At 41.9% G+C, this 26,040-nt stretch overlaps 1 protein-coding gene across 7 annotated transcripts in view; it reads right to left on the bottom strand.

Moving 5' to 3' along the window:
• Nucleotides 1–26,040, bottom strand: part of ELAVL4 (ELAV like RNA binding protein 4) — a 143,891-nt gene that overhangs the window by 36,390 nt on the left and 81,461 nt on the right. For all 7 annotated transcript variants that reach the window (XM_031026689.2, XM_081818424.1, XM_081818425.1 and 4 more), the window contains exon 2: nucleotides 14,512–14,752. In XM_031026689.2, the coding sequence (XP_030882549.1) occupies nucleotides 14,512–14,752 (241 nt within the window). The remainder of the gene's footprint in view (nucleotides 1–14,511; nucleotides 14,753–26,040) is intronic.

Genomic DNA, 26,040 nt, shown 5'->3' with positions numbered 1-26,040 from the left:
AACTACCTCACTCTCAGCATCTATCACACAAAGAGAAGTGTTCAGACTGATGACCCTGGGGCAATGAAACGTTCTTAATCGAAGCAACGTTCAATTAAATTATGTGCAGAATATTCTTTCAGACAGGAAAGAATAGTCAAACATTTAAACATATTTTTAACGAGGGTTGAAACAAAAAGAGGAGGATTTTGGCACACTCCCAGCTAGCCAGAGAAATGAACCAGAATTCTTAATTCTTGGTTAGCTTGCTCTCAGATAAAACAAAAAGGTCTGGATGTCAGACAGACAAGACTTGCTACCTAGAAGGGGTGTGCACCCACAGGTGATTCCAGAAATGCAGCCGATGTTAGACAACGGTCTAGCAACAAAGGAAGAAGAGGTAGAAAAAGTTATCAGGTTAGTACAAATTACATACACTGTAATTAGCCTTCGGGCAAAATGAGACTGTCTGTGGGTGAAATGTCTGTGGGTGAAAGGAAGTGCTGTGTTTAACACTAAAGACAACGGCTTCCAAAACTCCCATCAGACACTGTTTGTATAAAGCATGTGTGGAGGCTCCTGATATCATGTTGGGATTTAGATTAAATGAGATAAAAGTATGTGAGAGGGCCTGGCATGAGGTAGATGCTTCATAAATATTAACTGAATATAAATCTATTAAAACTGTCTCTATCCAAAGAAAATTCATGGCTCTCGATGAAGGAGGTGAGATAAATATTACTTGTCTGTACAGAGAGAAATCAGGACATCAAATGTGAGCTGGAGAAGGACTCTGTCTGAGCATCTTTGTCAGCGTGTCATTTCTGAAATGGGCTTGGGGCTCTCTGGCCTTGGACTTACCACTAAGAGCTGTGTGAAATGCAGAGATGGGTACTCCATCCCTATCATCAAGGAGTTCACCGACAGTAAACTACCAGGCAGGAAGCTCATGACCATGTTTGGGTCCAACAAGTGTTAAAAGAGAAATTCCCCAGATCCATGAAAAAGAAAAGAAACAAGAAAAGCACATTTCCCCTTTTCCTTACCATTCAGTTTACGGTTAAGCAATAAGACAAAATCAAGAAATAAAAACCAAAACCAAAGAACTCACGCAGAAATGGGTCCGTAGAGTAGGAATTAAGGAGGGAAGCCATCTTTGATTTTTTTTTAAAGCTAAGGGCTTCTCAGGGAATGGCTATACCGTGCCCATGTGAGCAGCATCATTACACTGAGTCAAGTACCTGGGAGAGCTGAAAATGAAGGAATGCCCTGGAATGTGTGTGAGAATCACAATATGTAAACACCTTCAATGGCTCAGCTCTTTTGGGCAATGGAAAATGAAATGTCACCCCAACAGAAAACCAAAAGAACTCATGATTTAAATCGTGCCCAGAACATGCTCAGTACTCAGTGACTTTCAAAAATATGCCTAAAACGTGATGGGGCTGCACTGGTGCTGAAGAGATTGGACCCATCTGGCACCATATCTGGTTTCTCTCGGGAGCTAAGAAGACTTTTCTAGGACACCAAGGCCTCCACTTGCACACCCATGTGCAAAAGAGGACCCCACCTCTTTCTTAAAAGAAATGAGGTCATCAGGTAGGAACTGTTCTAAACTGCCCCTTCCCTTCTACCTGCAAACCTTAATGGAACTCCATCCCTCCCTCCTGGCTTAGAACAAAAGTCCATAAAATGCTGGAGAATAAAGGTTCCAAGGGGAAGGTTACGAATTATATCATTCCTTTCAGATTTATAATGCACATTAGCACAGACTCAAAGAAGTAGTGATAAAAAGAAACCCCGTTTTAACTTGGTTCACTTCAGTTTCCCCAAACTCATTTGGTCACAAAACCTCTTTTTAAAAAAACATATTACCTATTAAAAACCTTTGGGAAGACTTTTAGATGAGATTCCCAAATGACCATTACTCTTTGAAACAGGACTGAATACTGTCTCAGGATATAATTACCCTGAGCTGGGGGTTCTGGGCCTGTGCTCTGAGTTATAGTTCCTGAGATACTAGAGGGGCCCACAGAAAAAAGGAAACCAAGCCAGAGAGCACTTCTAAGGTCTCTTTTCACTGTAACAGCCTATGATTCTGTTTCTTAGAAGACATCACACAGACTTGTGTCTGGGGTAATCTAGACATAGAACAAAGATGCATAGTGGGGAGGGGGTCAGACATTTGAAGATGTATTTTCATGTTGGTACAAGTCGTACAGGTCTGATTCCTAGCTCACGAGGTGTCAGTGGTCAGCGTGCAATCATTCAAGGAGTTTCACGCGGAGAACCAAAGACCCCCCAAAAAAACAAAACATAATGGTATGTGGCTAATGGACACCCAAGCAGGAGCACACATACAGGTGCACACCTGCACATTATCTCTGCTTAACTAACTATGCACATGACCCTGGGAGGCAAGAGAGTACTGCAGATGATAAAAGAGACAAACATGGGTTCAATCTTGCTCTGACACTTGTGTGTGACCTTGGGGGTACCTGAGTGGCTCAGTCGGTTAAGCAGCTGCCTTCAGCTCAGGTCATGATCCCAGAGTCCTGGGATCGAGCCCCACATCAGGTTCCCTGCTCAGTAGGGAGCCTGCTTCTCCCTCTTCCTCTGCCCCTCCCCCTGCTTGTGCACACGCTCTCTCTCAAACACATAAAATCTTAAAAAAAAAAAGTTGTATGACCTTGGACAAGTTACGTAAGTTTTCTGAGCCTGTTTCCTCACCTCTAAAATAGGGCTAATTATTATTACACCTCACAGAACGGCTGTAAGAATTATATTACTATACACCAGGTGCTGTTCTGAGTGTTTTGTATGTATTGATGCTCACAATAATCCTATCAATATCCCTATTTTACAAATGAGAAAACTGAGACACAGAGAGGGTAAGAATTTCCCTTTACACAGCTAGTAACTAGTAAGGCTGGGATGCTAACTCAAGCAATCTAGCTCTTCATTACCGGGCTATCCTGCCTAGCACAGTTCCAGATTATAGTAGGTGCATGATATTCCCTGGGAAGACACAGACACACACACACAAATACACAATACCCTACACTTCCTCTTACTCTCTGGGATTTAAAATGTGCTGTTTTTGTCATTAGTTTATTACACGGGCAGTTCAAGTGGGCAGCATGCAGACACCAGCTTCCCAAACACGAGGATCCTATGTGGCTGCTCAAGGAATGGAAGAATGAATTCAGCGCTGAGAAATGTTAGTTCATTCTGAATGATGACTCACAACCACTATTTTCACAAACAGCCTGCTAATTAAACTTTCTTATGAACCCTGCTAACCAATTTTTCCAATGCATGGAGGAAAAATCATTCATTATAGACCGGAATCCAAAATCTAATATTAACAGCACAAGTAGGATCTGTGGCATTGTAATTTGATCAACTTGAGCATTAATAATAGTTAGACACTGATGTCTGAGAGAGTTAATCAGCTTTTGTTGAGATGCACGTAGATAACTGAACAAAACATCTGGAAAGCAGACTAGAAAGCAAAACTAGCTTATCACAAGGGGTATAGTATTTGCTTTACCCTCGTAAGTCCCCTGCTTACAATGTCCTGTCTTCTAGGTGACCATAGTAATAGCCTGAATTGGAATAGCACTTTAAAGACTTACCAACACATTAGCAGCTCATCTCATGTCGACACAGTAAGGTGGAAAGAGCCAGTGTCATTATCCCCATTTTATGTGCAACAATCTGAGGCACAGAACGGTTTGACCCACTGAAAGTCCCATAGCTGGAATGAGAACTGGGTGGATCCTTCCACTTTATCATGTTGCCACTCATAAAGGTAGCTTGATTTTAAAAACAATCTCAGAAATCATCCAGGCATTTTCAAATATTGAACTAAAGGCTTTCATTTACAGTCTTCCAGAACCACTAAAACTGCTGTTCATTATTACTGCAGCTATTTCTGAGGTTTGGTGGAATACACCCTACAGAGCTGCATGCCAGACTCAGGATGAAACAGCAAGAACGCGAGGAGCCCTCTCCGTGAAGGTCTCTTGCTCCCAGTGGCAGAAGCATGTGGCCAGACACACATGGGTACACAGACAGTGTGGTCAGTCACTTCAAACAACATGAGCTTTGGTTTCCTCATCTAAAGAACAGGGCTGCTATTACCTCTCGGGATTGTGGTCAGGATTAAATGAGCTAACAAACATAAAGCAACTGGCATCCAGTGGTGCTTAATAAATGTGAGGTCCCATTCCACTCTCCTGCCATCTCATACAGCATCTCCTACTTCCTCCTTGGAATTACATAACTGAGGACTGAGCCCGGAACAGATAGATGCCTACTTTTCCTTCCCTCTCTTTCTCCATCTGTTGGCCCAGGGGCAGGACACTTAGTGAGAAGAGGGAAGGACTCGTGAGATCCAAGGGGCCCTTCCCATTTATAGGTTGCTTCGGTTTACGAGTGCCTCCACCTGCGTCAGCTGGTTTGAATGCCAGGTACCAAGCAAAGAAGGTAAGGTAAGGATCTGTCTTCTTACTGTGTGCCGAGAAAATGGAGGTCCATAGAGACAGAAGGACTAACGCCAGGCCAGGCACATACCTATTCAGCGTGTGCGTGAGGGGGGTTGGGGGCTGGTGCAGGACTTCCACTGATGTCTGTCTCACTGCTGGTTAGTTCACTGAACTGTGTCTGGTATTTCTGACAAGGAAGCATTTGGGGAGGGGGGTGCGTGCGCGTGCGTGTATGTTGGGGAGTGTGGCACACTGGGGTAGTGCTCGCTTTCTTTTGTATTTAGAGTGTGGTCTGTCTCATTGGGAAGGCTCCCCTGACTCGCAAGGGGCACTGGGAAGAGAAAAGGTGGCTGAGGACTAGTTCCAGTTTGCGGGATCAGGACCGGGAAGTGAGAGTAACATTTGATTTTCCTGTTTGCTGCCCAGCTCAGAGTCCGGGGCAATGGGGAACCTGCCAGAACTCACTGTAGGAACCCTTACCAGGAAGATGGAAGCAGAGGACTGAAGTGCCTATGTGTCCAGTTTCAGGGTTTGACGGGACAGGCAAGACTGAAGAAACCCAGAAGCTGGTAATACCTCAGTTCACAGCAGCAAGAACGGAAGCCCAATTCAGAACACCCGCTTTGGCACATTATTAACAAAAACAGGTACTCCACTCTGGCAGCTTCTCTCTGTCGCTGCCTGCTCTGGCCAGAAAAAAACATGTCAATCAATCCAACATGGGTTCAAGCAGAAAGATGAGGAAGGGAAAACTCTATATATGTGATTTCAGGCTTCATATCCCTCCCTGTATTACATATAGCTGGCAAGTGTCTCCACGAAGTCTGTGGGCTAATGTGGGTGTGGGGGGCAAGGGGGCAGGGCTGCGATCCTGCTTACCACTTGACAATGGGATCAAGGTTGTCACCATCTATTTTTCCTCAATGTAAAGAAAACTTGGGCTAGGTGGTGTTTTACTTCTCGGAAAAGTCCCCTAGCCACATTTAATTTAATTTTCCTTCTGGTTCTCCTTTTACCATTCATTCTACACACATTTTGCTCTACCTTGCTTTTTAAAAAAATCCATGGCTATTTTAATTCTAGCTCTTTTCCATATTATCTTATAAAGCCAATTCAAATCCTTTTTCAATCAAATGGCATGTAAGTAAATAAAAAGGCAAAAAGAGGAGGCAAGACAGGCAACAAGCAAAGAAAAGAAAAAAGAGAAGAAGAAATAAAAAGGAAAATAAGAAGCCAAGTGCTCTTGATTCAAGTCTTCCTTGGGCTGCACTGGCCTCATTTGTAAAGTGAGTACAGACATTGTCCATATTGGCTATTTCAAAAGGGTCAGATGAAGTACTAAAAGTAAAAACCTTTGAAAACAAACACAAATGGCAAATATTGGGGATTATTAAGTATACATTTTATTCCATACCACCAATAAAATGATTTAATCTGATTCAAGATGTTTGTGATGAGAAATTCCATTAGCAGCCTTAGGAATTAGAGTAATTACCCTAACTAGCTGTATCCACTTAATGGTAATGGGACCTTGCAGATCACCAGACATCCAACTATAAAACAAGGGGCCAAGCAGAAAGCCAAACTTAGAAGTCAGCAAGAAACTGAAGGAGGTGGAAAGAGAGTCTCTGAGAGAACATGTACCTGACCTCAGCAGGATAAACAATGATTCTCAAATCATAGACACCATGGGGAGTCTGCAAATTGTCCACCTCCTTCTGTATTAGGTTGGGTTATTTATTAGTAAGGTAGAAAAACACAGACTTTGGAGTCTGACAAACTTGGGTTCAAATCTCAGCCCCACCGCTTATTAGCTGTGACCTTGGATAACTTACGTAACCTTTCTGAGCTTCAGTTATTTCATCAACACAAAGGGGGCACTAATGCTTACCCACAGAATAGTCCTGGCTGTTCCATTCACTATCCCTTGAAGAGGTCTCTGAAACTTGGCTCAGCTACTTCCTCTTCACGGACGGATCTCCCACAACCTGCTTTCTACCGGGATCAAGGCTCACACCTATGTGACACTTGTTCCGAGATCCCCAGCCCACTGTCCTCTGTTTCTCCTCTGAACACCTATAGCTGATGTCTTCATATTCATTCAGCAGAGGCAGAGTGATAAGGTAACAGAAAGACCGTAGACTTTGCAGTCAGACAGATCTAACCCCACTCTCCAGCTAACTGATTCTAAGTCTTGGCTTCCTTGTCTATAAAATGGGGATAATACCACTGATCATACATAACTGAAAAAGCTTCAACGAGATAACATAGAATAATATGCCTAACCCTGTAGCTGACACATAGCAGGCATTCCATCAAAACTCTAACTTCACTGTATTGTTATGAGTCTTTCTGTGATAATGAAATTAATAGCCAGGGTCAGGAAGGGTGAGTTTGGACCTTGGTGAAAAACAAAACAAAACAAAACCTTCCACAAGACAGCAAAGGTGGATGTGTAGTGATGTGCATCCCAGCCCCCTCCAGACCTGCAGGTTGTTGCAGGGCTCCCAGATTTGTCCTGGCTTCCCCCATCACTGCCCTACTAGCAGCCACATGTGGGCACAAACTATGTCTTATCCTCTCTGGCTTCCTCACAGACCCTGATACAGAATTTAAGAGAAGAGAGGGAAAGGGAATAACATTAATTTGGTCTGAGAGCACAGACACTAAATAAATACTGTTGGCTGACTGAAAATGTTTTACAAATGTAAAAGCCTTATACAAATATATGGTCTTTATCTGATTTTATCTTCTCTCCAAACTAGAAATATCTTCTCCCATCAAAGCTCAATTTGGGGACTGTAGAAAAAATAAAAGGCAACTTAAAGATCTTTAGTTCTTACAAGGAATAAAGACAGATACAGAGTTCATCAGTTAAGAGCGGTAAGGGAGATGTGGAATGGGGTGGGGAAGGCAGACTGAAAAGAGAAATCACCCTGCCACACCTCCCAGAAGACAAGAAAAAAAATGAATTTCCCATTAACACATTTCAGAAAGCACTTTCCTCCTACCCTGAAGCTGATGAATTACATTTTTTAGATAATGTGTGGAAATTTCAGCTTGACATTACCTTCTTCCTTGGTTCCTAGTCTCAATCAATCAGGTCACACAGAGAAGAGGGGAGGGATTGAAGGAGGGAGTGTGTGTGGGGTATGTGTATGTATGTACTGGGGGAAGGACGGGAGGCTGGGTGAACAGGGAATTGGTCCTACGAACCAAACAGTCAGCTAAAGTACAGAAATAGAAAATCCTTAAAATACCCAGGCCTGATTCACATCCTAGGTAAAAATCCTTTGAGACATCTCTCCTGGGATGTGAGAATACTTTCCTATGGCTATCTGAGTTTGGAAGCAGGGCAGAACCATCTGATATGGAAGGGAAGATGAAGGCAAAGACAGCCAGGGGGCAAAAGGAAACCATACCTGGTGTGTAATCCTGACTACTGCCATCCTGGGAAAAGAATTATGTCGAAAGAAGCAGAATGTACCTGTACAAATTCTAAACCTCACAGCTCCACTCAGTTGCCAACTTATACTAATTAGAAAGGATGGGAGGTCTCTGATTGCCCCTGACGGGTGTGTAAGAGGCACAATAATTACATAGTTTACTGTCTGCGCTTAACATTCTGACATTTTCCAAGTTCCCCTTAATAAGGGAGACCCCTATTCTCCCATTGTGTAACCCCACTAGGCTGCCAAAGCTTCTCCATAACTAAGTATTTTCCATTCACCCCAACAATAATCCATTTCCTTCCCCAAGTCAACAAATCAGAATTCTTTCATTCTTCTTTGTGGTATACATATAAGATAACTGCAGGGAGGTGATAAATAAAATGACAGATGCAAATCTGCCTGATTTTCCTCTGAAATCAAGAGACACATTGCACTGTACCAAGCACATTTTCAAAGTCAGCAACAAAATGTGCTGATAAATGCTACTATTTCCTCTACCCTTCCCATCACTAATGGATATCCCTCTGATGTGCATGTAGAAAAGTTCATTTAGCTCATCAATATCTTGGGATTTTCTTGGATTATGCACAATTGAGGCTGGGTTTTAACTATGCTTAACTTTAAGGTAGCATCCATTTTAATACAGTGCTTGCAAAAGAAAGAAAAGGCGAACACAGTGAAGAGTATTTTGTGAAGAAACAAAATCTGAAGTTAAAAACCACTCTAAGTCTGTTCTTCCTCATTCAGGCAAGCAGTGACCTGCTTAATTAAAAAAACACTGGTACTTATTTTTTTTTAATGCATTGTATACTCTTTATCAAAACAAAAGATTTTGAACTCTAATTCTGTTTTCCCTGAACTAAAAGTTTTCATTCCCTAGGTAACAAAAGCTGAGTTGGCTTGTAAAGGGGAGAAGTCAGTTGAGTATTTTTAGAGAAACTGCCAAAGATAAACTATAAATTGGACAACTTGTGATAGTCAGACAGTCCTGGGTTCAAGTCCCAGCTCCCCTACTTGGAAGCTAAGTCACCTTGGACTAATTACTCAATCATTCCTAAATCCAAGTATCTTCATCTGTAAAATAACCGTCTTGAGGATTACATGAAATTCCATCTACTGATCTCAGCACAATGCTTAGCACATAGTAAGTGCACAATAAACACTGGTTATCATTATGAGTCTCCAAGAAATCCCAATTTACTATTAAATGAGCTACTATGCTTAAAGCATCTAATATAGTGCCCAGAATATACATAAGGCACACACAAACATACAAAAGCTGCTGCTATTATTTTTTTGTCTTTGCTAAGTGATGTAAGAAAATATGCCAAAAACTTACCTTAGGGCTGAATTCACATTTTAGGAGTGAATTAAAAGCACTTTCATATTTTAGAATTTTCCAGGGTCTTTTATTGTTTTATAAAGTTACCTCAGATGTAAAATTCAGTCACATTCCCATAGTGCCCTGTAAGTCCAGTTCCTTGATAGTATACGAGGTAACCTACAGCAATCCACAGCCCTCACTCTCCTTTCCGTCTTCACCCCAAGAGACTATTCCATGGAATGCTTCCTGGTCTTGGTGCCCTAATACACCCTCCCACCCCCCACTGCCGTAGTCCATGTCCTGCATGTCACCTACTGAGAGGGACACATGGGATTAGTAGCATTTTCACAAATCCGAGAAGAACAGAAGTTACCCACTGTCACCAAATCAAAACTGAGTTGGTTCCTTTAATTAGAGATGTGATTCCAGATACAAAAGTGGTGGCAAAGCATTATTCACCCTGATGTCCACAGTAGTGAAGGTATTTTTTGCCTTGTTCTGCCTTTTCCACTGAATGATAACAGTAATTAAGCCAAAGACATGTGTTAGAAAGAAAGAAAAAAAAAGAAAGAGTGGGCTAGAGGTGAGGTTTAGGAAATGCTATCTTTGCCTGTTGGGGTGCAACTCCAACTGGCTTCATTCTTTGGTATGTTTAACTTCATCTGGCAACGCTGCTTCATCTTAGATCGCTGTTTCCAAAGAGGCATGTCCCAGCTCTACTTCCTGTGTCCAAATCATGAAAGAATAAAAAAGTCTTCTGTTCTTAGACTGGAATTTTAGCTCTATACTTTTGCTTTCCTTTCCTCTACCTAAATTCTAACCCTATCTTTCAAACCTCTCCCAGCAGCTCCAGCTAACACAGACCTCACCCTTTATCAACCATCTATAGTCCTTACAGTCTGCTCCATACCCCGGGGTCACTCCATATATTCAGCTTTATCATGGATAACGTTCAGTTTGGACCACTCTGTCCTTAAAAACCTCCCTTCAGAGCTCTTACCTGCCTGAAATGGATAAACAAATTATACTGCATGGGCACATGAAGAGTAACATCAAGTAAAAATATAATTCTTCTTGATCGCTACGATGCAAATAATCACACAATCTAGATAGGCAGATCAAACTGTTTGTTGTTGTACACTGATTTATTTCTGGGGATTTTTTTGGGGGGGTTATTTTTTTTCTCCTTTCTCTATTCCTTTTAGAGAGGGGTGATGACAAGACAGACAATTATTAAAACGTAATTTAGCATTCCAGCTCTGCTGGCTTTAAGACATTCCCTGAGCCACCTAACGGTATTCTGCCTAAGCCATGTTTCCTCCCCTAAAATACTGAGCATCTGTAATGCAATCTCAAAGCCCGAAAAAACAAAAAGGCAACAAAATTAAAAATTAGAAATTAATTCAACTCTCTGCAGTTCATGGGAATAACAGAATTTCTACCAGGGGTTTGATGTTTTCTTGCCGGAGTTTCTAGGTTGCACGAAATCTCGCGGGCCACATACCACTTCCCTCTCTCTCCAGCAGCAGGGCCTGCAGGTGGATGCAGGAGAAAAAGGAAGAACATGGCTTCCGGGGCCATCAAGTGTCCACGGCTGCACACAAAAGCAACTTGGGAGACATGTTTTCTCTCCCTGGTACCTAGATTATCCTGATAAGTGTCCTTTCGCAATTGGAAAAAAAAAAATCTAATATCTCTGAGAAGATAAGTAACAGAGATGTCCAAAAGCACTGTAACAGAATCTTAAACCTGGCATTTTCAGTAAATTTGGTTCTACTCTGAAGGCTGAGTTGTATCCCCAGAGGATGATAAATATTGTTATCTTTGCCTCGTGTCATACACAGGAGTCTAGTTGAAAGCCGTGGTGCATGAGGTAGACTCTCCAGAGGGTGGCCGGCAACTGTTATTCAGATGCTCACAATGTTTCATTGGGTTATGGGGTGAGGGTTAGGCAGGGGTCTTCACTCAACACCAGCAGGGGCACCCTGCCCGTACTTCCCCATAAGATCATGCTTTTGCAATCTGGGGGTGAACCCCAGCTCCACCATCTGGTAATACCTGTGCTGCTGGGAGAAGTTACTTGACCTCACAAAGTTTCAGTGTCCTCATCTAAGAAAATGGAGGCTTGGAGACGCCTGGGTGGCTCAGTCATTAAGTGTCTGCCTTAGGCTCAGGTCATGATCCCAGGGTCCTGGGATCGAGCCCTGCATCGGGCTCCCTGCTCAGTGGGAAGCCTGCTTCTCCCTCTCCCTCTCCCCCTGTTTGTGTTCCCTCTCTTGCTATGTCTCTCTCTGTCAAATAAATAAATAAAATCTTAAAAAAAAAGAAAAGAAAATGGAAGCTGTTCTCAGCGTTAAATCAAATAAGGTATGTTCAGTGCTTAGCAAGTACCTAGCATAGAGTAAGTACTTGATAAATGATAGCAATTATGTCCTCAGCACCAAACATTTAAGTCCATGCCCAAATTCCCTCTATGTGTTCTCAAATGGAGCATTCATTGACAACCCACAGCCAGGAGGGAACCCAGCCTACGCGCAACACCATCAACAACGAGTCTTTCTCTCTTCCTCTTCCTCTCAATTTCTCTCTTAATTTGATAAGCCAGAACCTTCTAAGGGAATCCATTCTCTTAGGGAGTGGTTTGGGCTGGAAAATCTTCATCTTGAATTCTTATCTCTTCGCCACTTCCCACCCCCCAATCCTCCCACTAGATATTTAGAACTCCTTGTAAACTTCACAGGATCGAGATGTATTGAGATCTGTAGGAGGTGTTGGAGGAAAAGGGGGGACTGGGATGTTAAAAATCAGGGCAACAAAAATACCTATGATGTCATTCACCCTGACTTCTGAACCACCAGCAGCAGCCTTTCAACTGGGCTGGTGTTACACCTCACCTCTCCCAGCCTGTGTTATCACTTACCACCAAATGTAGGCCTCAGAGGGTCTTCCATTAGAGCGATTCTCACTCCTTCCCCACCTCCCCACAGCCTTATCTCTCCCTCCTTCTCTGACTTTTAGCGTAGTCAATTAAACCTGAACAACTGGTGGATGGAGGAAATATGCTGCATCTATGGAATGGTACAGCAGGGACCAATTTCACTGTTAATTTAAAATGCTAGAATTAATTAGGTAGTGTAAATGAAGAATTTAATAAGCGCTCTTTACAACCACAAGTTCTACTTTTATTAAACACTGCTACCAAATGAAGGCAAATATCTCTGGTCTCTCTATATTTCTTTGCCTCATTCCCATAAGTTCTCTGCAAATAAAAACTTTTTTTTTTTGCCTGAAATTTAAAAAATGCATAATTATAAATTTATGCCTGAATTATATTTCTGCTTTCAACCCATAAGCTTCTTCTTTAAGCTCAGATGCTACTGTATGTCTCTGCTTGTGCTGGAGAGGGTGCTAAACAAACCAAAGTTGACAATTTTGGTTTTGTATACCAAATTAAAGGCTGTCTTCGAAGCTGTCACTCCTATTCAAATCCACTCGGTGAACTACCAAATTAGCATTCTTTCAGTAAAGGAATCTGCTTGTTTAAACATGTGTCTTTAGAAAACAAGGAACAACACCATGAATCAGTACTTTTCAAAGATCTCACTACAGTTCTAAGGGAATTCTTTTGAAAAGGTGATTAATAATATTCACTAATATAGCTGGCAGAGTCCCTATTTAGAAGGTAAGCCTCCACCAAAAATACATTTTCTATACAGGAGTGGGAGGAAGAATCATATGGTTAACTGGTTTTAATTTTGTTTGAATTATCATCCTATTATATAAAGATTATTCAGAAATCTAAACATTGGCTTCCTGAGAATGCAGGCAATTCTGTTAAAGGATGGATGATCCAGCGCTCTCAGATAAGATCATCAAACTCCTGGCCCTATTTGGAGACCTTGATAAAATTTCTCTGTTCAGCCGCGCTCCTTGTAACATACTACCTGCATCTATAATAATAACATCTCCCATTTACTGAGAGACCACTAGGCGCTAGGCATTATGCTAGGCAGTACTGTACATATATCCAGGCTCTCATTTCATCCTCCCAGTAAGCCCTTTGAGATAAATACTCTTTTCCAACTTTATAGGTGAGGAAATTATGTTTGGAGGGTTGGCTTTTATTTTCAACAGTCATTTTAGTTTTATGATTTTGCAAAGTGTTTAATTTATATGGGAGACGGATTTACACGTGAAGTGGAAGAACTGGAGAACACATACAGCGACATGCACACAGGTACACTGGATTCCCCTACCGAAAATCAAGATGATGGACCTTCCTATTTTAATGATAGGGTTTCCTTTTTCTAATATAGGCCAGTTGCTTGTCTCTTAAACTTCCCAGCAAAAGGGAAACAAAAGTCAATCCTGAAAAATGCCAGATACTCAGTTGAGTGCGCATGATTTCAGCAGCCGAGCACCGCAGCACAGCGAACAGCTGCCTTGCCATCGTGAGGTAGCCTGGCCGTCTTCTGAGGAAATACGCTCACTTCCAAAAAGATTGCAGGGAAACTTTACCCCAAAGAATTAGAGCGTCTGGCAAACATTAGGTCCTCAACAAACAGTGGTCGATTCGGAAAAAATCAGAGGCTAAAAATTTCAAGTGTTGAAGTTGTTTGGGTATTGTTTTACTTTCAAGTAAAACGTCTCTGGCTTCTCAAAAAGTATCTTCAAAAACTAAACAAAACGAAATGAAGTAAAATACCTCAACTGCAGATCTTCATTAAACTTCTCCTTTCTACTGCGGTGTAGTTTTATTACAGAATAATATGCTATCCTTACAGCCTATTTCTCCCCAGGGACAATGGGCAGTTGGGAACTCCTTCCAAAGTCCACAATGGCCCCCCTTTAAACCACTGTCTCGACACATGGAAGAACACTGGACACACACAAACCAAATGCCTGAGAAGAAAGGAAGAGATAAAAACTAGTGTGGAGTACAGGGAGGGCAGAGGGCAAAATGGAGAACTATAGAACAAAGGGCAGGGGTGGCTGATGGAGAATAAAAGGGGATCAAACTGAAGGGTTATTTCACAAAAAGTAAAGCCCAAGGAAGCTTCAACATCCTCATCTGCTTCCCAGTCCTCCCAATCTGCAGTCTGGTTTTATGTAGAGTACACACATGGGTGCCATCCTCAAATGCAGGATACACACTGCAGACACTCAGATGCATTCACCGTCTGTGTGCATTTCTGCTAAGGTCTGTACATCTAATGGAACAATGTAGCTGCTAATCCTAAGCCTAGAATATTGAAGAAGAGCATACCTGTAATTTTGTCTCTCACGAGTTTGCAGGATTCTATTTCACCAATGCTCCCAAAGAGACTCCTGAATTCCTCTTGGGTCATATTCTGGGGTAAATAGTTGACTATGAGGTTGGTTTTGCTGTCATCTGTGGCTGCCCCTGTCTGCATGGGAGAAGGACAGTTTCTATTGTTGCTGGAGGGTCCATTGCTTGTATTGGATGTCGGGCCATTTGACACCTGTGGCTCCATGGTGCTAATTATCTAAATAAAAATAAAAATAATAAAAATAAGCCTCCTGAAATCTTAAAGACACAAGTAAAGTCTCTTTCAAGATTTTGTTTTATGTTTTGAAAAGAAAGAGAACAAGATAAAGCAAGATGGAGCAAAAGAGACTGGGTTGTGAACACAGCCAATTTAGAAGCATGTTTTTCACCAAAATGTTAAACTCCCCTCGCTATTTTTAGGCCAGCCCGTAGATTTTGAACACAGACTAGAATGCAGTGAGAACTCTCCCATTATTTTGTTAATGAAAAGCTAATTCCTGTTTTCATTACACAATCACTCTCAGAAATGTATACTTAAGCCACACCAAATTATAATTAAAATGTAAAGTAATAATCATGATTAAAATTATAGTTCCATTAAAAGCTGAAAAACTAAATATAGAGGGTTACGCTCACAAGATCAAATACAGTACCTGTTTATTAACTATCTCACAAAGTAAAATGACATTAAATTAAGTGGGGCCGTTCCATATGGGAAGGGTTTAGATTTTCACTGATGCTTAAGCACTGATCAAACTTCAGATTTCATAAGCACATGCTGGGGAGCTACGAAGTCATCTAATGGTTTTTCTCCCTAGCCGCTCAGTGACTGTTTCTCCTGGACCTCTAATAAAATAAAAAACATAAAGGAAGAGCTCTCTCTAGGCCTCTACCTTAGGTCCACCACAGCCTGAGGCTATCCTCTCACACTTTACTCAAAAAGTAAAAAGCTTAAATTTAAATTAAATTTGGATTCAAATAGTTAATTAAACAAAGATTTCCACAAATGTGTGAACTGTTCCAGGCAGCATGCATGGGGAAAAAAGAGATGAATAAATCTCAGTCTCTACCCTCAAGGAGCTTAGAGTTTACTGAGGACACAGACTGGCAAACGGCTCCCAGGAGGACAGTGGACATACAGTAGGGGAGGAATTAGCCCTTCTTTACAGGATGGGATGCAGGGAAAGTACTAAGAAGATGAAGCTGGAATACGTTCTACATGGAAAATGGATGTAAGCTCATGGAGCCTAGTTATGAAGAGGTCCTGTGTGGCATGACAAACACAGAGAATCACAAAACTGCAGAGCCAGAAGGCACTTAAGGAAATAAAATCTAGTCCAAAACTCTCATGTTTGAGATGAATTCCAGAAACATCCAGTGAATTCTGTCATCAATGGGAAACTGGGACAGAGTCTGGGCCTGCACCCAGGTTTCCTGGCCCCAGATGGAGCCCACTTTTCCGCTCTATCCCATCACCATCTCTTACTCGTCCTTCATGATAGGACTTCCGTCGCCTCTGACCTTGATCAATTCTTTGGAAATGGAATCATGCTCTGCCATTCACCAGCTGTGGGACCTTGGGGAACGGACAGAAACTCTAGAAGGCTTAGTTTTTCTCATTTGAAAAATGGGAACAATGCCACCTGCCTTGCAAGGTGGTGACATGAGGTATAGAAAACACCTGAATAGTGGCGGGAATGTAATTCACCATCATTTATATTTATTAAAGTCACTCTACCAATCGTCTGACGTGACTTCTCTCACTGAGTCCTCACAAGAAGGCAATATTCTCTACATCTCATAGACGTGGAAAGCAAGGTTTAGCAGACATCTGATAACTAGCAGCTTCCATTATTATCACCATTTGGCTGCTGAGAGAATTTTGGGGGGATAAGCACTTTCATATACATGTAGTAAAGCATGCAAACCTTACAAAGAGAACACGATTCACACCAGAGTAATCACCTTTCAGATCGTGATTTAGAACACGACTAGCTTCCCAGAAGGCTTTCTTGTGGCCCTGCCTCCATCATTCACACTACCCCCCAAAGGTAACTGACTTCTAATCCATAGATTAGTTTTATCTGCTTTTGAACTTTATATACATGGAATCACACAATATGTACTCTTTTATGTCTTTTCACACATTGTGTCTGGGTGTCATCCATGTCGTTAGATATAGTGGTAGGTTTTACTTGACTGCTGTAGAGAATTCCATTGTGAAATTATGAAAATATCACATTTTATTTACCTCTTCTATTGGTAAACATTTCAGTTGTTTCTAGTTTTTAACTATTATAGATAATGCTGCTCTGAGCATTATGCACATGTCTCATGGTTTACATACACACACATTTCTGTTGGGAATATTCCTGGGAGTCTATTTTGGGGTCAGAGTATATGCATGTTCTGTGTAGTAGACACTGTCAGTATCTTTTTTATTTTTTATTTTATTTATTTTTTTAAAAGATTTTATTTATTTATTTGACAGAGAGAGACACAGCGAGAGAGGGAACACAAGCAGGGGGAGTGGGGAGAGGAAGAAGCAGGCTTCCCGCCGAGCAGGGAGCCCGATGCGGGGCTCGATCCCAGGACCCTGGGATCATGACCTGAACTGAAGGCAGACGCTTAACGACTGAGCCACCCAGGCGTCCCTGTCAGTATCTTTTTTAAATGGTGGCACCAACTTACACTCCCACCAGCAGAGTATCAAAGTTCCAGTTGCTGTACATCCTCATCAATACTCAGAGAATTTTTGGTTTTGTTTTGTTTTTTTTTTTTTTGCTTATTTTCTCACTGAAGCGTAAGTGATAAAGTAAAAAAGGAGTAAGTTTTTAGTCAAGGCAACAGCTGACTTAAGACTGTAGTTCTACCACTTATTAGCTATGTGATCTCAGACAGGTTACTTCAATACTCAGCCTTAGTTTCCTCTTTGTGAACTGGAATAAAGCCTCACATGCAGGTTTATCTCCAGAATGAATGCCTGGAGGCATTACAACTATTATTCTTCATCATGCCCTACGTAGGTGTTACTCTAATTGTTTTCTTTTCTGAATGATCACAAATGGGAAATGAAACCAAAAGAAAAAAAAAAAAGAAGTCTCAAGAGGAGTCAGGGGAATAAGGCAGACTGAGGAAGGCGAGGAGCTTCTAAGATTCTTTACCATCATGTAAGTAACTTAAGTGGCTCCGCTTACCACATCATCAGAACTTCTTGGATTCAGGTCAACTGTGAGATTCTGGAAGTCTGGTCCACACCGCAAGGAGAAAACAAAGGGTTTCTGAGAAGAATCTTAAATCAAGCTCTTCTCAGCACTGATAGAAGCTGTACCCAAACAAAGCCTATTCAGCTGCTCTGTCCAGGAAAACATGAGGGAGATGTGCCCAAGGGAGGCACATGCTAATGGAGATGATGTCGTAGAGCATCATCACAACTCCTGGCTGGGAGGCAGGTTTCTGCTCTGCCCAACTGTTGGGCCTCCTGGGTCTGAGCAGTGTCTCCATTTGCTGTGTTGTCTCGCTGCTTCACTAAGTCAGGTGTCCAGGCAACAAACCCAAGGGGCACGGCCAACTTGATAAGGAACTTAAAAACAGAATTTATCCAGTTCAGGAGGCTGGGCTGGCAGAACCACAGGGCTACCCAACTGCTACCTTTTGACTTACTGACAAGCCAGTCCCACAATCTCGAGAACACATTCCCTGCTCTCCATCCTTCTTAAGGCTGCCCCACAAACACCTAGAAAATATCCTGCACTGAGGCAGCTTTTGGGACATTAATGATGGAGTATGAAGAAGAATGTAAATCATACCTAAGCGTGCTGAGATTTTATGGGACCATGACTATTAAAGGTCACCCGAGAGCCGGGTTCATCTTTCTATTCACTGGATGCTCGCCTCACAGACGTGTGTGGTGAAAGCCAGCACTAGTCCATGTGAACATCTCACAGGTCTCCCTGCTCCAGAGAAGCCTAGGAAGTACCAAGTGCGCAGCAAAGTAATTTCAGTTCCCCAACCAGCTTTCTGATCTCCTTACATCTTATGTGGATTTCCTAAATTATGCTGGATGGAGTTGACCCCATCCGTAGGTCAGACAACCCTAACTAGGCCCAAACCTCGGAAAAGGATCCACGAGATGCAGTGTTTGGTACTGAGCTACTTCAACCGACCAAATCTATAAATTAGATCAAGTCATTCTTGGCTTATGGAAATGGAGCACTCTTTGCTCTGCACACACACTACACAGTTCTCGTTTTGTGTATTCAGAAAGAACTGATGAAAATACACACATGCACACAGAGTTTGCTCAATAAAAATGTACTAAACTGAGAAACACTTGCAAATGTGTTAATACACGTCATGTAATAAGACCCCTCATTGGTCTTAATGATGCATCCCAGGATACAAGACAGGCTTAAAAAAAGAATCACAAATGTAAAATGTCAGAATGAAATCTGACACACAAGTGAATCGAGAGGATTTTAAAACATTACTTGGAAAATAAGAGAAATTGCCAAGATCTAAAGATATCAAACTCAAGAATATGAAACTATAATACTTTAAGGTTACATGATACATCTTAAAGAGAGGTTACCTGTAATCTCAATGTGGGAAACAAACCAGGGGTAAACATGTGTGTTAGCGGGAAGCATATCCTCCAATAAGCACAGAGACTGGCTCAGCAAGATCAGAACACTTCCTTCTCCAGGCCTTTGATATTCTAACAGCACAATTTTGATTGCAAATAAATATATCAGTTACTCAAGTGTGCCTATGTACTTTCATGAAACCGTCTGTGTGGGTCACATGGCCAACTTTGCAGCTGACCAGGTTCCAAACTCCTGACTTGCCCTCCTTCCCTCTTCTGAATGGCAATTAAGAACACAATTACAGTGAGCATCCAGGATAGAGCATTGAGGAGGTTCAGTTGACGTCAAACTCTAATGGTTGTACAAAGCACTGCATTAAATCTTTTATGTTCCTGTGATATATTTTAAGAAATATTATACAGGCAGAAAATTTCAGGGATAAACTATTAGAGCAGTGCACAATAACGTAGGCACTCACATCCTGTCATTGTAAATGTCAATGGTTTGAATGACTAATTACTCACACTCAACGCATTAACCTCACCCCTCCCACCATTTTTTTTTTTTTCAGCAAAATATACAACAAAAGCAAGAGGGAAGGCCTCACACATGCAGCTGCTGGATCACCACTCAGGGTCATATCTCTGTGGAGGGAGGTAAGAAGCAGAGGCTGGGCTCAACCTCTTTCTCAGGGTGCTCCTGAAAAAACCAGCCCTTCATAGCATCTACTTTACCACAATCCTGGGTCCTTCCAGATAGTCTTAAATACCTGCTCAATCCCATCTCTTATTATTGTCCACCCAAGGCATCTGCTACACTATTTCCTGGACTTGTCAGATCAAATGCACATTAAAAAAATAAGGTTTGGGGCACCTGGGTGGCTCAGTTGTTAAGCGTATGCCTTCGGCTCAGGTCATGATCTCGGGGTCCTGGGATCGAGCCCCGCATCGGGCTCCCTGCTCCACGGGAAGCCTGCTTCTCCCTCTCCCACTCCCCCTGCTTGTGTTCCCTCTCTCACTGTGTCTCTCTCTGTCAAATAAATAAATAAAATCTTTTAAAAAAAAAAAATAAGGTTTATTTCCACTCTGGCTAGATCTGGGAATGCTAGATGAACAGAGATAGAGCCCCAGAATGCCAAGCACTGTGTTGGGCCCCAGGGATACGGAGACAACAAAGACGAGGAGATGGCCCTTGCTGAACTGAGTTCACAATGTGGGTGCATGACAGATATCAGAGAACATTAGGGACCACAGAGCCCAAAGCCATAATTTTAATGATGAGGAAACTGAGGACCAGAAAGGGGAAATGACTTACCCAGGGTGACACGGCTAGTTCGCGCAGGAAATGGGACTTGAGCCCATGTCTACACAAGAGTCCACGAGTACAGTGACAGCATACATGTGACAGTGCAGGCATGGACATTTAGATGAGGGTTTGCTTTTCCTTTTCTGGGAGGAGGCAGTGAGGGGTGGCCATATCATAAAAATGTACTTGAACAGACATGAGGAGATGGGTCTACCTCCATATCTTACTGAGTCTGGCACTTAACAGTTCACAAAGAATGGTGACCTGAACTCTGAGCTCCACAGCACACAGACCACATCTGGTTTGTTTATGATAGCATCTCCTGCATGTAGAACAGGGCCTGACGATTGGTAGGTTCTGGATAAAGGACTACGGAATGAATGAAAGCCCTTGCATGCTCAGTAGTTCACTAGATCCCTCAAACAACCCTGTAAAGTACAAGCCAAAAAGGTATGAATGTCATCCCAATTTTACATATAACAAAAAAGGACAGAACACTTACTGAGTACCTATTATATGCCAGGCATACATTTAGATATTATTTCAAATATAGATTTTAAGAGGCATTCATTCAAGACGAGAGGCTGAATCTTTGGCTGACAAGGACCCCCTTGAGAACCTGTTGAATGCCTTTGCCCATTCTCACCAGAAAAATGCACACACACACACATTTTATGTACACTAATGGCAATCCTTCGTCTCCAGATTGAAACCCTCCAGTTGATTCTAAGAGTAGCAATACAATCAAAGTGCAAAAACTTCCTTTCCTCCCCAAATCATTCTTTTCATATAATTTCTTGTTCTCAGAATTCATTAATTCATTAACCAAACAAATATTGATTGTTGAAGGGTCTACATGTCAGAGCATAGAGTAAGAATGTCCTATGGCCAGAAGGCCCTTTAAGTGTATTAAGCAAGACCACTTAAAATTCTAAAAATGTACTTAAAGGCTCCTTTAATATTTCTTCCACCAGCTCATTAATTCCTCACAGCTCCCTCTGTCCCCCACTCTTGACAAGGCTTTCATTTGCTCAGATTTGGGGAGAGTCACGCTAGAGTTAGAGGGCTGGTCTTCCTCCTCACATCTAAGGACAGTCACTGTCCCGGGCACCAGAGGAACACATCGGAGGTCCTCCGGCAGCCCCCTCGCCAATCCTGTCAGCCATACTGTGTGGCCCTGTTCCAATATTTTCCATAAAAATGGCAGTCCAATAATATACTGCACGGTCTTGCATTTACACATCTTAACCTACTTTTTACACTCTCAGGTTTTACCTTGTGAGACATATATAAGGTTCTGACTTTATGTTACAGGAACCTGTGCCTTTGTAGAACTCACTACTGACATTCGTCATCCCCAACCCCAGGGCAGGGCCCTTGTACCCCCATCACGGCCATCTTCAACTTCTGGTTTCCTGGCAGAGGGGTGGCCATGATGCTCGATTCAGGCAAAAGGATCAAGAGAAAAGAACCTAAGAAGATCACAGGAATATGATGCTTCTTTCCCAAACACTCTCTCCTCTACCTCCAGCACCCTCTAAATGTCAGCATCCCCAGAAATGAGAAAGATGTTAATGGAGTGTACTGATTGCAAACATGTCTCAGGTGTGTACATCTAAGACACACACACGTATTTTATTCAATATTTTAATGAGTATTTAAAGGTGTTTTCTTTCACCATGTTGGAAGGACTTTTGAAAATTTATGTATAAAGGCTAACCCTTATGTAATCGAACAAGCGCTCCCGAGAGCATGAAGAATAATGTTTACCAAGGGCAGTCACCGAATCGAACCACTAAAGAAATAGATTTAAATTATTCATGAGAACAAAAATAAAAGTCCTAATTCTCTTTGTAGGCATTTCCCACTTAACCCTTATAAAATCCTGACACGCAGTATGTTAGACTCCGGTGGTGCAGCCCAGACTACTGCATCTCACCCACCTTTCAAAAGCCTGAAAAACAAATCCCCAAAGTTAGAAAATTACACAGCAGGCTCTGTGTTCCTGAAGACAGATATTATTTTTAGGAATAATTCCTCACTTCTCTTCTTGCTCCTTGAAAGATGCTAAAAATGTCCTTACAACCCCCCAATTTCATATTTTTTAAAAGTTTTGTCCATCAGCTCATAAAATCCATACTCTCCCCTCCTTCTCTTCAAGAGGCTTTACTTCGCTCAAGTCCCTTCAGATTAATGTTTTTTTCTAAACGCAATGCTTTCCTGGTTATGATTCAACTGGGAAGGAGACACATGTTATTAATGGGGCCCAGGAGCAGGGACTGAGATTGATGATCTGATCACTCTAGGAAAAGGGAACTTGGGAATATACTGAGCACCGCCCCCCCAACCAGATTACAGGTGATGACTCACAAAGGCCCCTGGAGCAGAAGAATCTGGCTGAAGACTGCACTCATGTCCCTCAAAACCATTTGTACCAAGTTTCCGTAATTCTGCTGGAAGGTAACTAGAAAACTCTAGAAAAAATATTTAATTCCAACTGGGGAAAACATGCTGACAGTTTAATACCTTTGGGTAGATGCACAAATAACCTGAAAGACCTACTTACTCTAGAAAGTTACATAGTAATAAATTCTCGGCATATGCTTAAAACAAGTGTGTTCCGGGCGCCTGGGTGGCTCAGTTGGTTAAGCGACTGCCTTCGGCTCAGGTCATGATCCTGGAGTCCCTGGATCGAGTCCCGCATCGGGCTCCCTGCTCGGCAGGGAGTCTGCTTCTCCCTCTGACCCTCCCCCCTCTCATGTGCTCTCTCTCATTCTCTTTCAAATAAATAAATAAAATCTTTAAAAAAAAATTTAAAACAAAAAACAAGTGTGTTCCATTCAACACAAGTTTATTGAATGCTATTACAGACCAAGGCATTGCTCTAGGAATCCAGAAAACAAAAATAATTTTGTCCTTGCCCTTAGAGGATTCAAGTTAGGAGGACGGAAGAGGAGGGCAGGTAAACAAATAATTAACTAAACTCAATTGCATATACCCCTTTCGTTAAGCAGTTGCCTCCAGAATTTCTCTAATGACTCCCCCCTCCTTACCAAAGAGCATATACATGAAATACATGCAGACATGTCCTGATACTGAATGGACATGTCCTGCTTCCGGTCTAAATGCTTACGTCCCAGACCACTGACTTTGTAACAAGGAGGCAAGCTTGAGGCATTACTTCTTTGAAACAGCATCTTCTTCACTGTAGAGGCATACCGGGCATGCCAAAAGAATTCTCAGTGGGGATAGGGTTTTTAAAAAATCAGCAGCCGCTGGCGAGAACAAGAGGCATTAATACTTAAAATAGCAGGGCCAGCATGGATATGAAAAGCATAATCAAAATTTAATTTCTCTTAGGCATTATTCTCAAATTCACAGAAATCCGAGTTCTTAATCTTCCTTCCCAGATACATCACACACATTTCCCCTCCTAAATGAATACTGGCCTCCTTTATATCCTACAGTGTTTCTTTAGGGCTTCCGTTTGGACCTAAAATGATTTCCGGTATGCCCATCCTGGGGCAGTCCTTGTCAAACCCCTGGGTATTTTGGTTTTAACAGACTTTTCCAGCAAACTCTCCAGAGCTGAGGGACGGCATGACCATCCAGTTCATCATAAGGACGAGGAGACCCTTCTTTCACCACCCGACGAGTCCCCAATTTAGTCCTCTTTTCCAAAATGGCCAATAAAATAAAGATGATCCCAAACTTTTGATAAGCTTTCTTTGTTAAAGACATATCTGAAAAGCACAAATGTTTTCATTTCAATATAAATGCAATTTCACGGCCAAGCTCTTAGGCTTCCTGCAAAAATATTAAACCTAATAAAAAAATCAATTGGAAAACAATTTCTTTCCTATCCAACCCTCTAAGCTCCCAAACTCTGACTGTTTAATGTGGACAAAATAACCAAAATGCCTCATGATAAGCTAAGGACACCTGCTGGGGTGGGAACCAGTCGTGATGGGAGATGTGTTACCTGCATCTTCCATACAAAGAACATTAATGAATCATTTGTAAAACTGCCCCCAGAATGATTAAGTTGAGCTTATCTTCTGATGCATAACCAACAGGCAATGGCACAATTCATGTACACATAAATATTGTGTATTTATAAAATGCCTGGCTCCTGCCTCAGAGTGTGAGCAAACTCACCTAGCTCTAGCTGTACAAAGCAATGGGTTATTCTGTATCTATATCATGATACAGATATCATGGGTCACATGTCTGAATTTGTCTTATGCACACTCATTAAATTCTTCAGAAATACAAATAAAATATTTTTTATTGTTAAAGTTTATATTTGTTTTCTTAACGAAGCTGGGTGGAGATGGGGAGGATAGTAAAGGGGAGTAGAAGGAGTTAGTGTCTAGAAAAATCTGCACAGGGCAACCTTCTCTTTGTTAAGAATTGTATAATGCCACTCTTCCAATTGTGCAATTCAAAGGAGAGAAATTATTTGGGGGCATTTTGAAGCTAAAGATACTGAGTGAAATAAAACTGTTCTCAGTACTTCTATGTTATGTATACGTGGCCACGATAAATTAGACCCACGGACAATTCACACCAACGTCATGTTATAGCTATGTGTTCATTACTGAAAAAATCCCGAACATCATTCTGATAGGGCAGTTTCAAATTTGAAAATTACTTTATCACACTTGAAATTTTATTTTGAATTTCTTCCTTCTCTGAATTTTTCTTCTCTTCTTTCTTCCTTTTCTTTTGTTTCCTTTCTTCTTCTTCTTCTTCTTCTTCTTCTTCTTCTTTTTTTTAACAAGAAGGATACATTAGAAAAAAGGACTTTTTGATCTAATAGGAGAATGTTATCCCTCAACTACCTTAGTGAGGCATTTGGAACTACCATTCATCCCTGACACCCCCTGGGAAGGCAGATGGGTATGAGTAAAACTGGACTCTATCATATCAGTTTTGGTGAGAATGCAGACCTGGGCTGGGAGAAGTGTATCTTTGAGTTATTTGTGGACACCTTGTTTACAGAGAACATAGAAATTCAAGGTTTGCGGGGCGCCTGGGTGGCTCAGCCGTTAAGCGTCTGCCTTCGGCTCAGGTCATGATCCCGGGGTCCTGGGATCGAGCCCCGCATCGGGCTCCCTGCTCCGCGGGAAGCCTGCTTCTCCCTCTCCCACTCCCCCTACTTGTGTTCCCTCTCTCGCTGTGTCTCTCTCTGTCAAATAAATAAAATCTTAAAAAAAAAAAAAAGAAATTCAAGGTTTGCAACTGTCAGGCTTTCAGGTGCAGTGAAATAGTCTCTCTCATCATCATTGGTGGAAATATAATTTGACACAATCTTTCTGAACCTTATGTTCAGGTTCTTGGACCCCAGGATCCATTCTGAAGCTCAGACAAGAATCCAGAATTCTAAAGACCAAAAGTATGCACAATTAGATACATTATTAAAAGTGTATCTAGGGCGCCTGGGTGGCTCAGTTGGTTAAGCGACTGCCTTCGGCTCAGGTCATGATCCTGGAGTCCCGGGATCGAGTCCCGCATCGGGCTCCCTGCTCGGCAGGGAGTCTGCTTCGTCCTCTGACCCTATCCCCTCTCATGTGTTCTCTCTCTCTCATTCTCTCTCTCTCAAATAAATAAA

This window comes from Leptonychotes weddellii, chromosome 4, assembly GCF_054177405.1.
Source record: "Leptonychotes weddellii isolate Sample4059 chromosome 4, ASM5417740v2, whole genome shotgun sequence".
NCBI classification, from domain to species: domain Eukaryota; kingdom Metazoa; phylum Chordata; class Mammalia; order Carnivora; family Phocidae; genus Leptonychotes; species Leptonychotes weddellii.
Note: the sequence above shows the minus strand (reverse complement) of the source record. Positions and strands in the feature narration are given on the sequence as shown.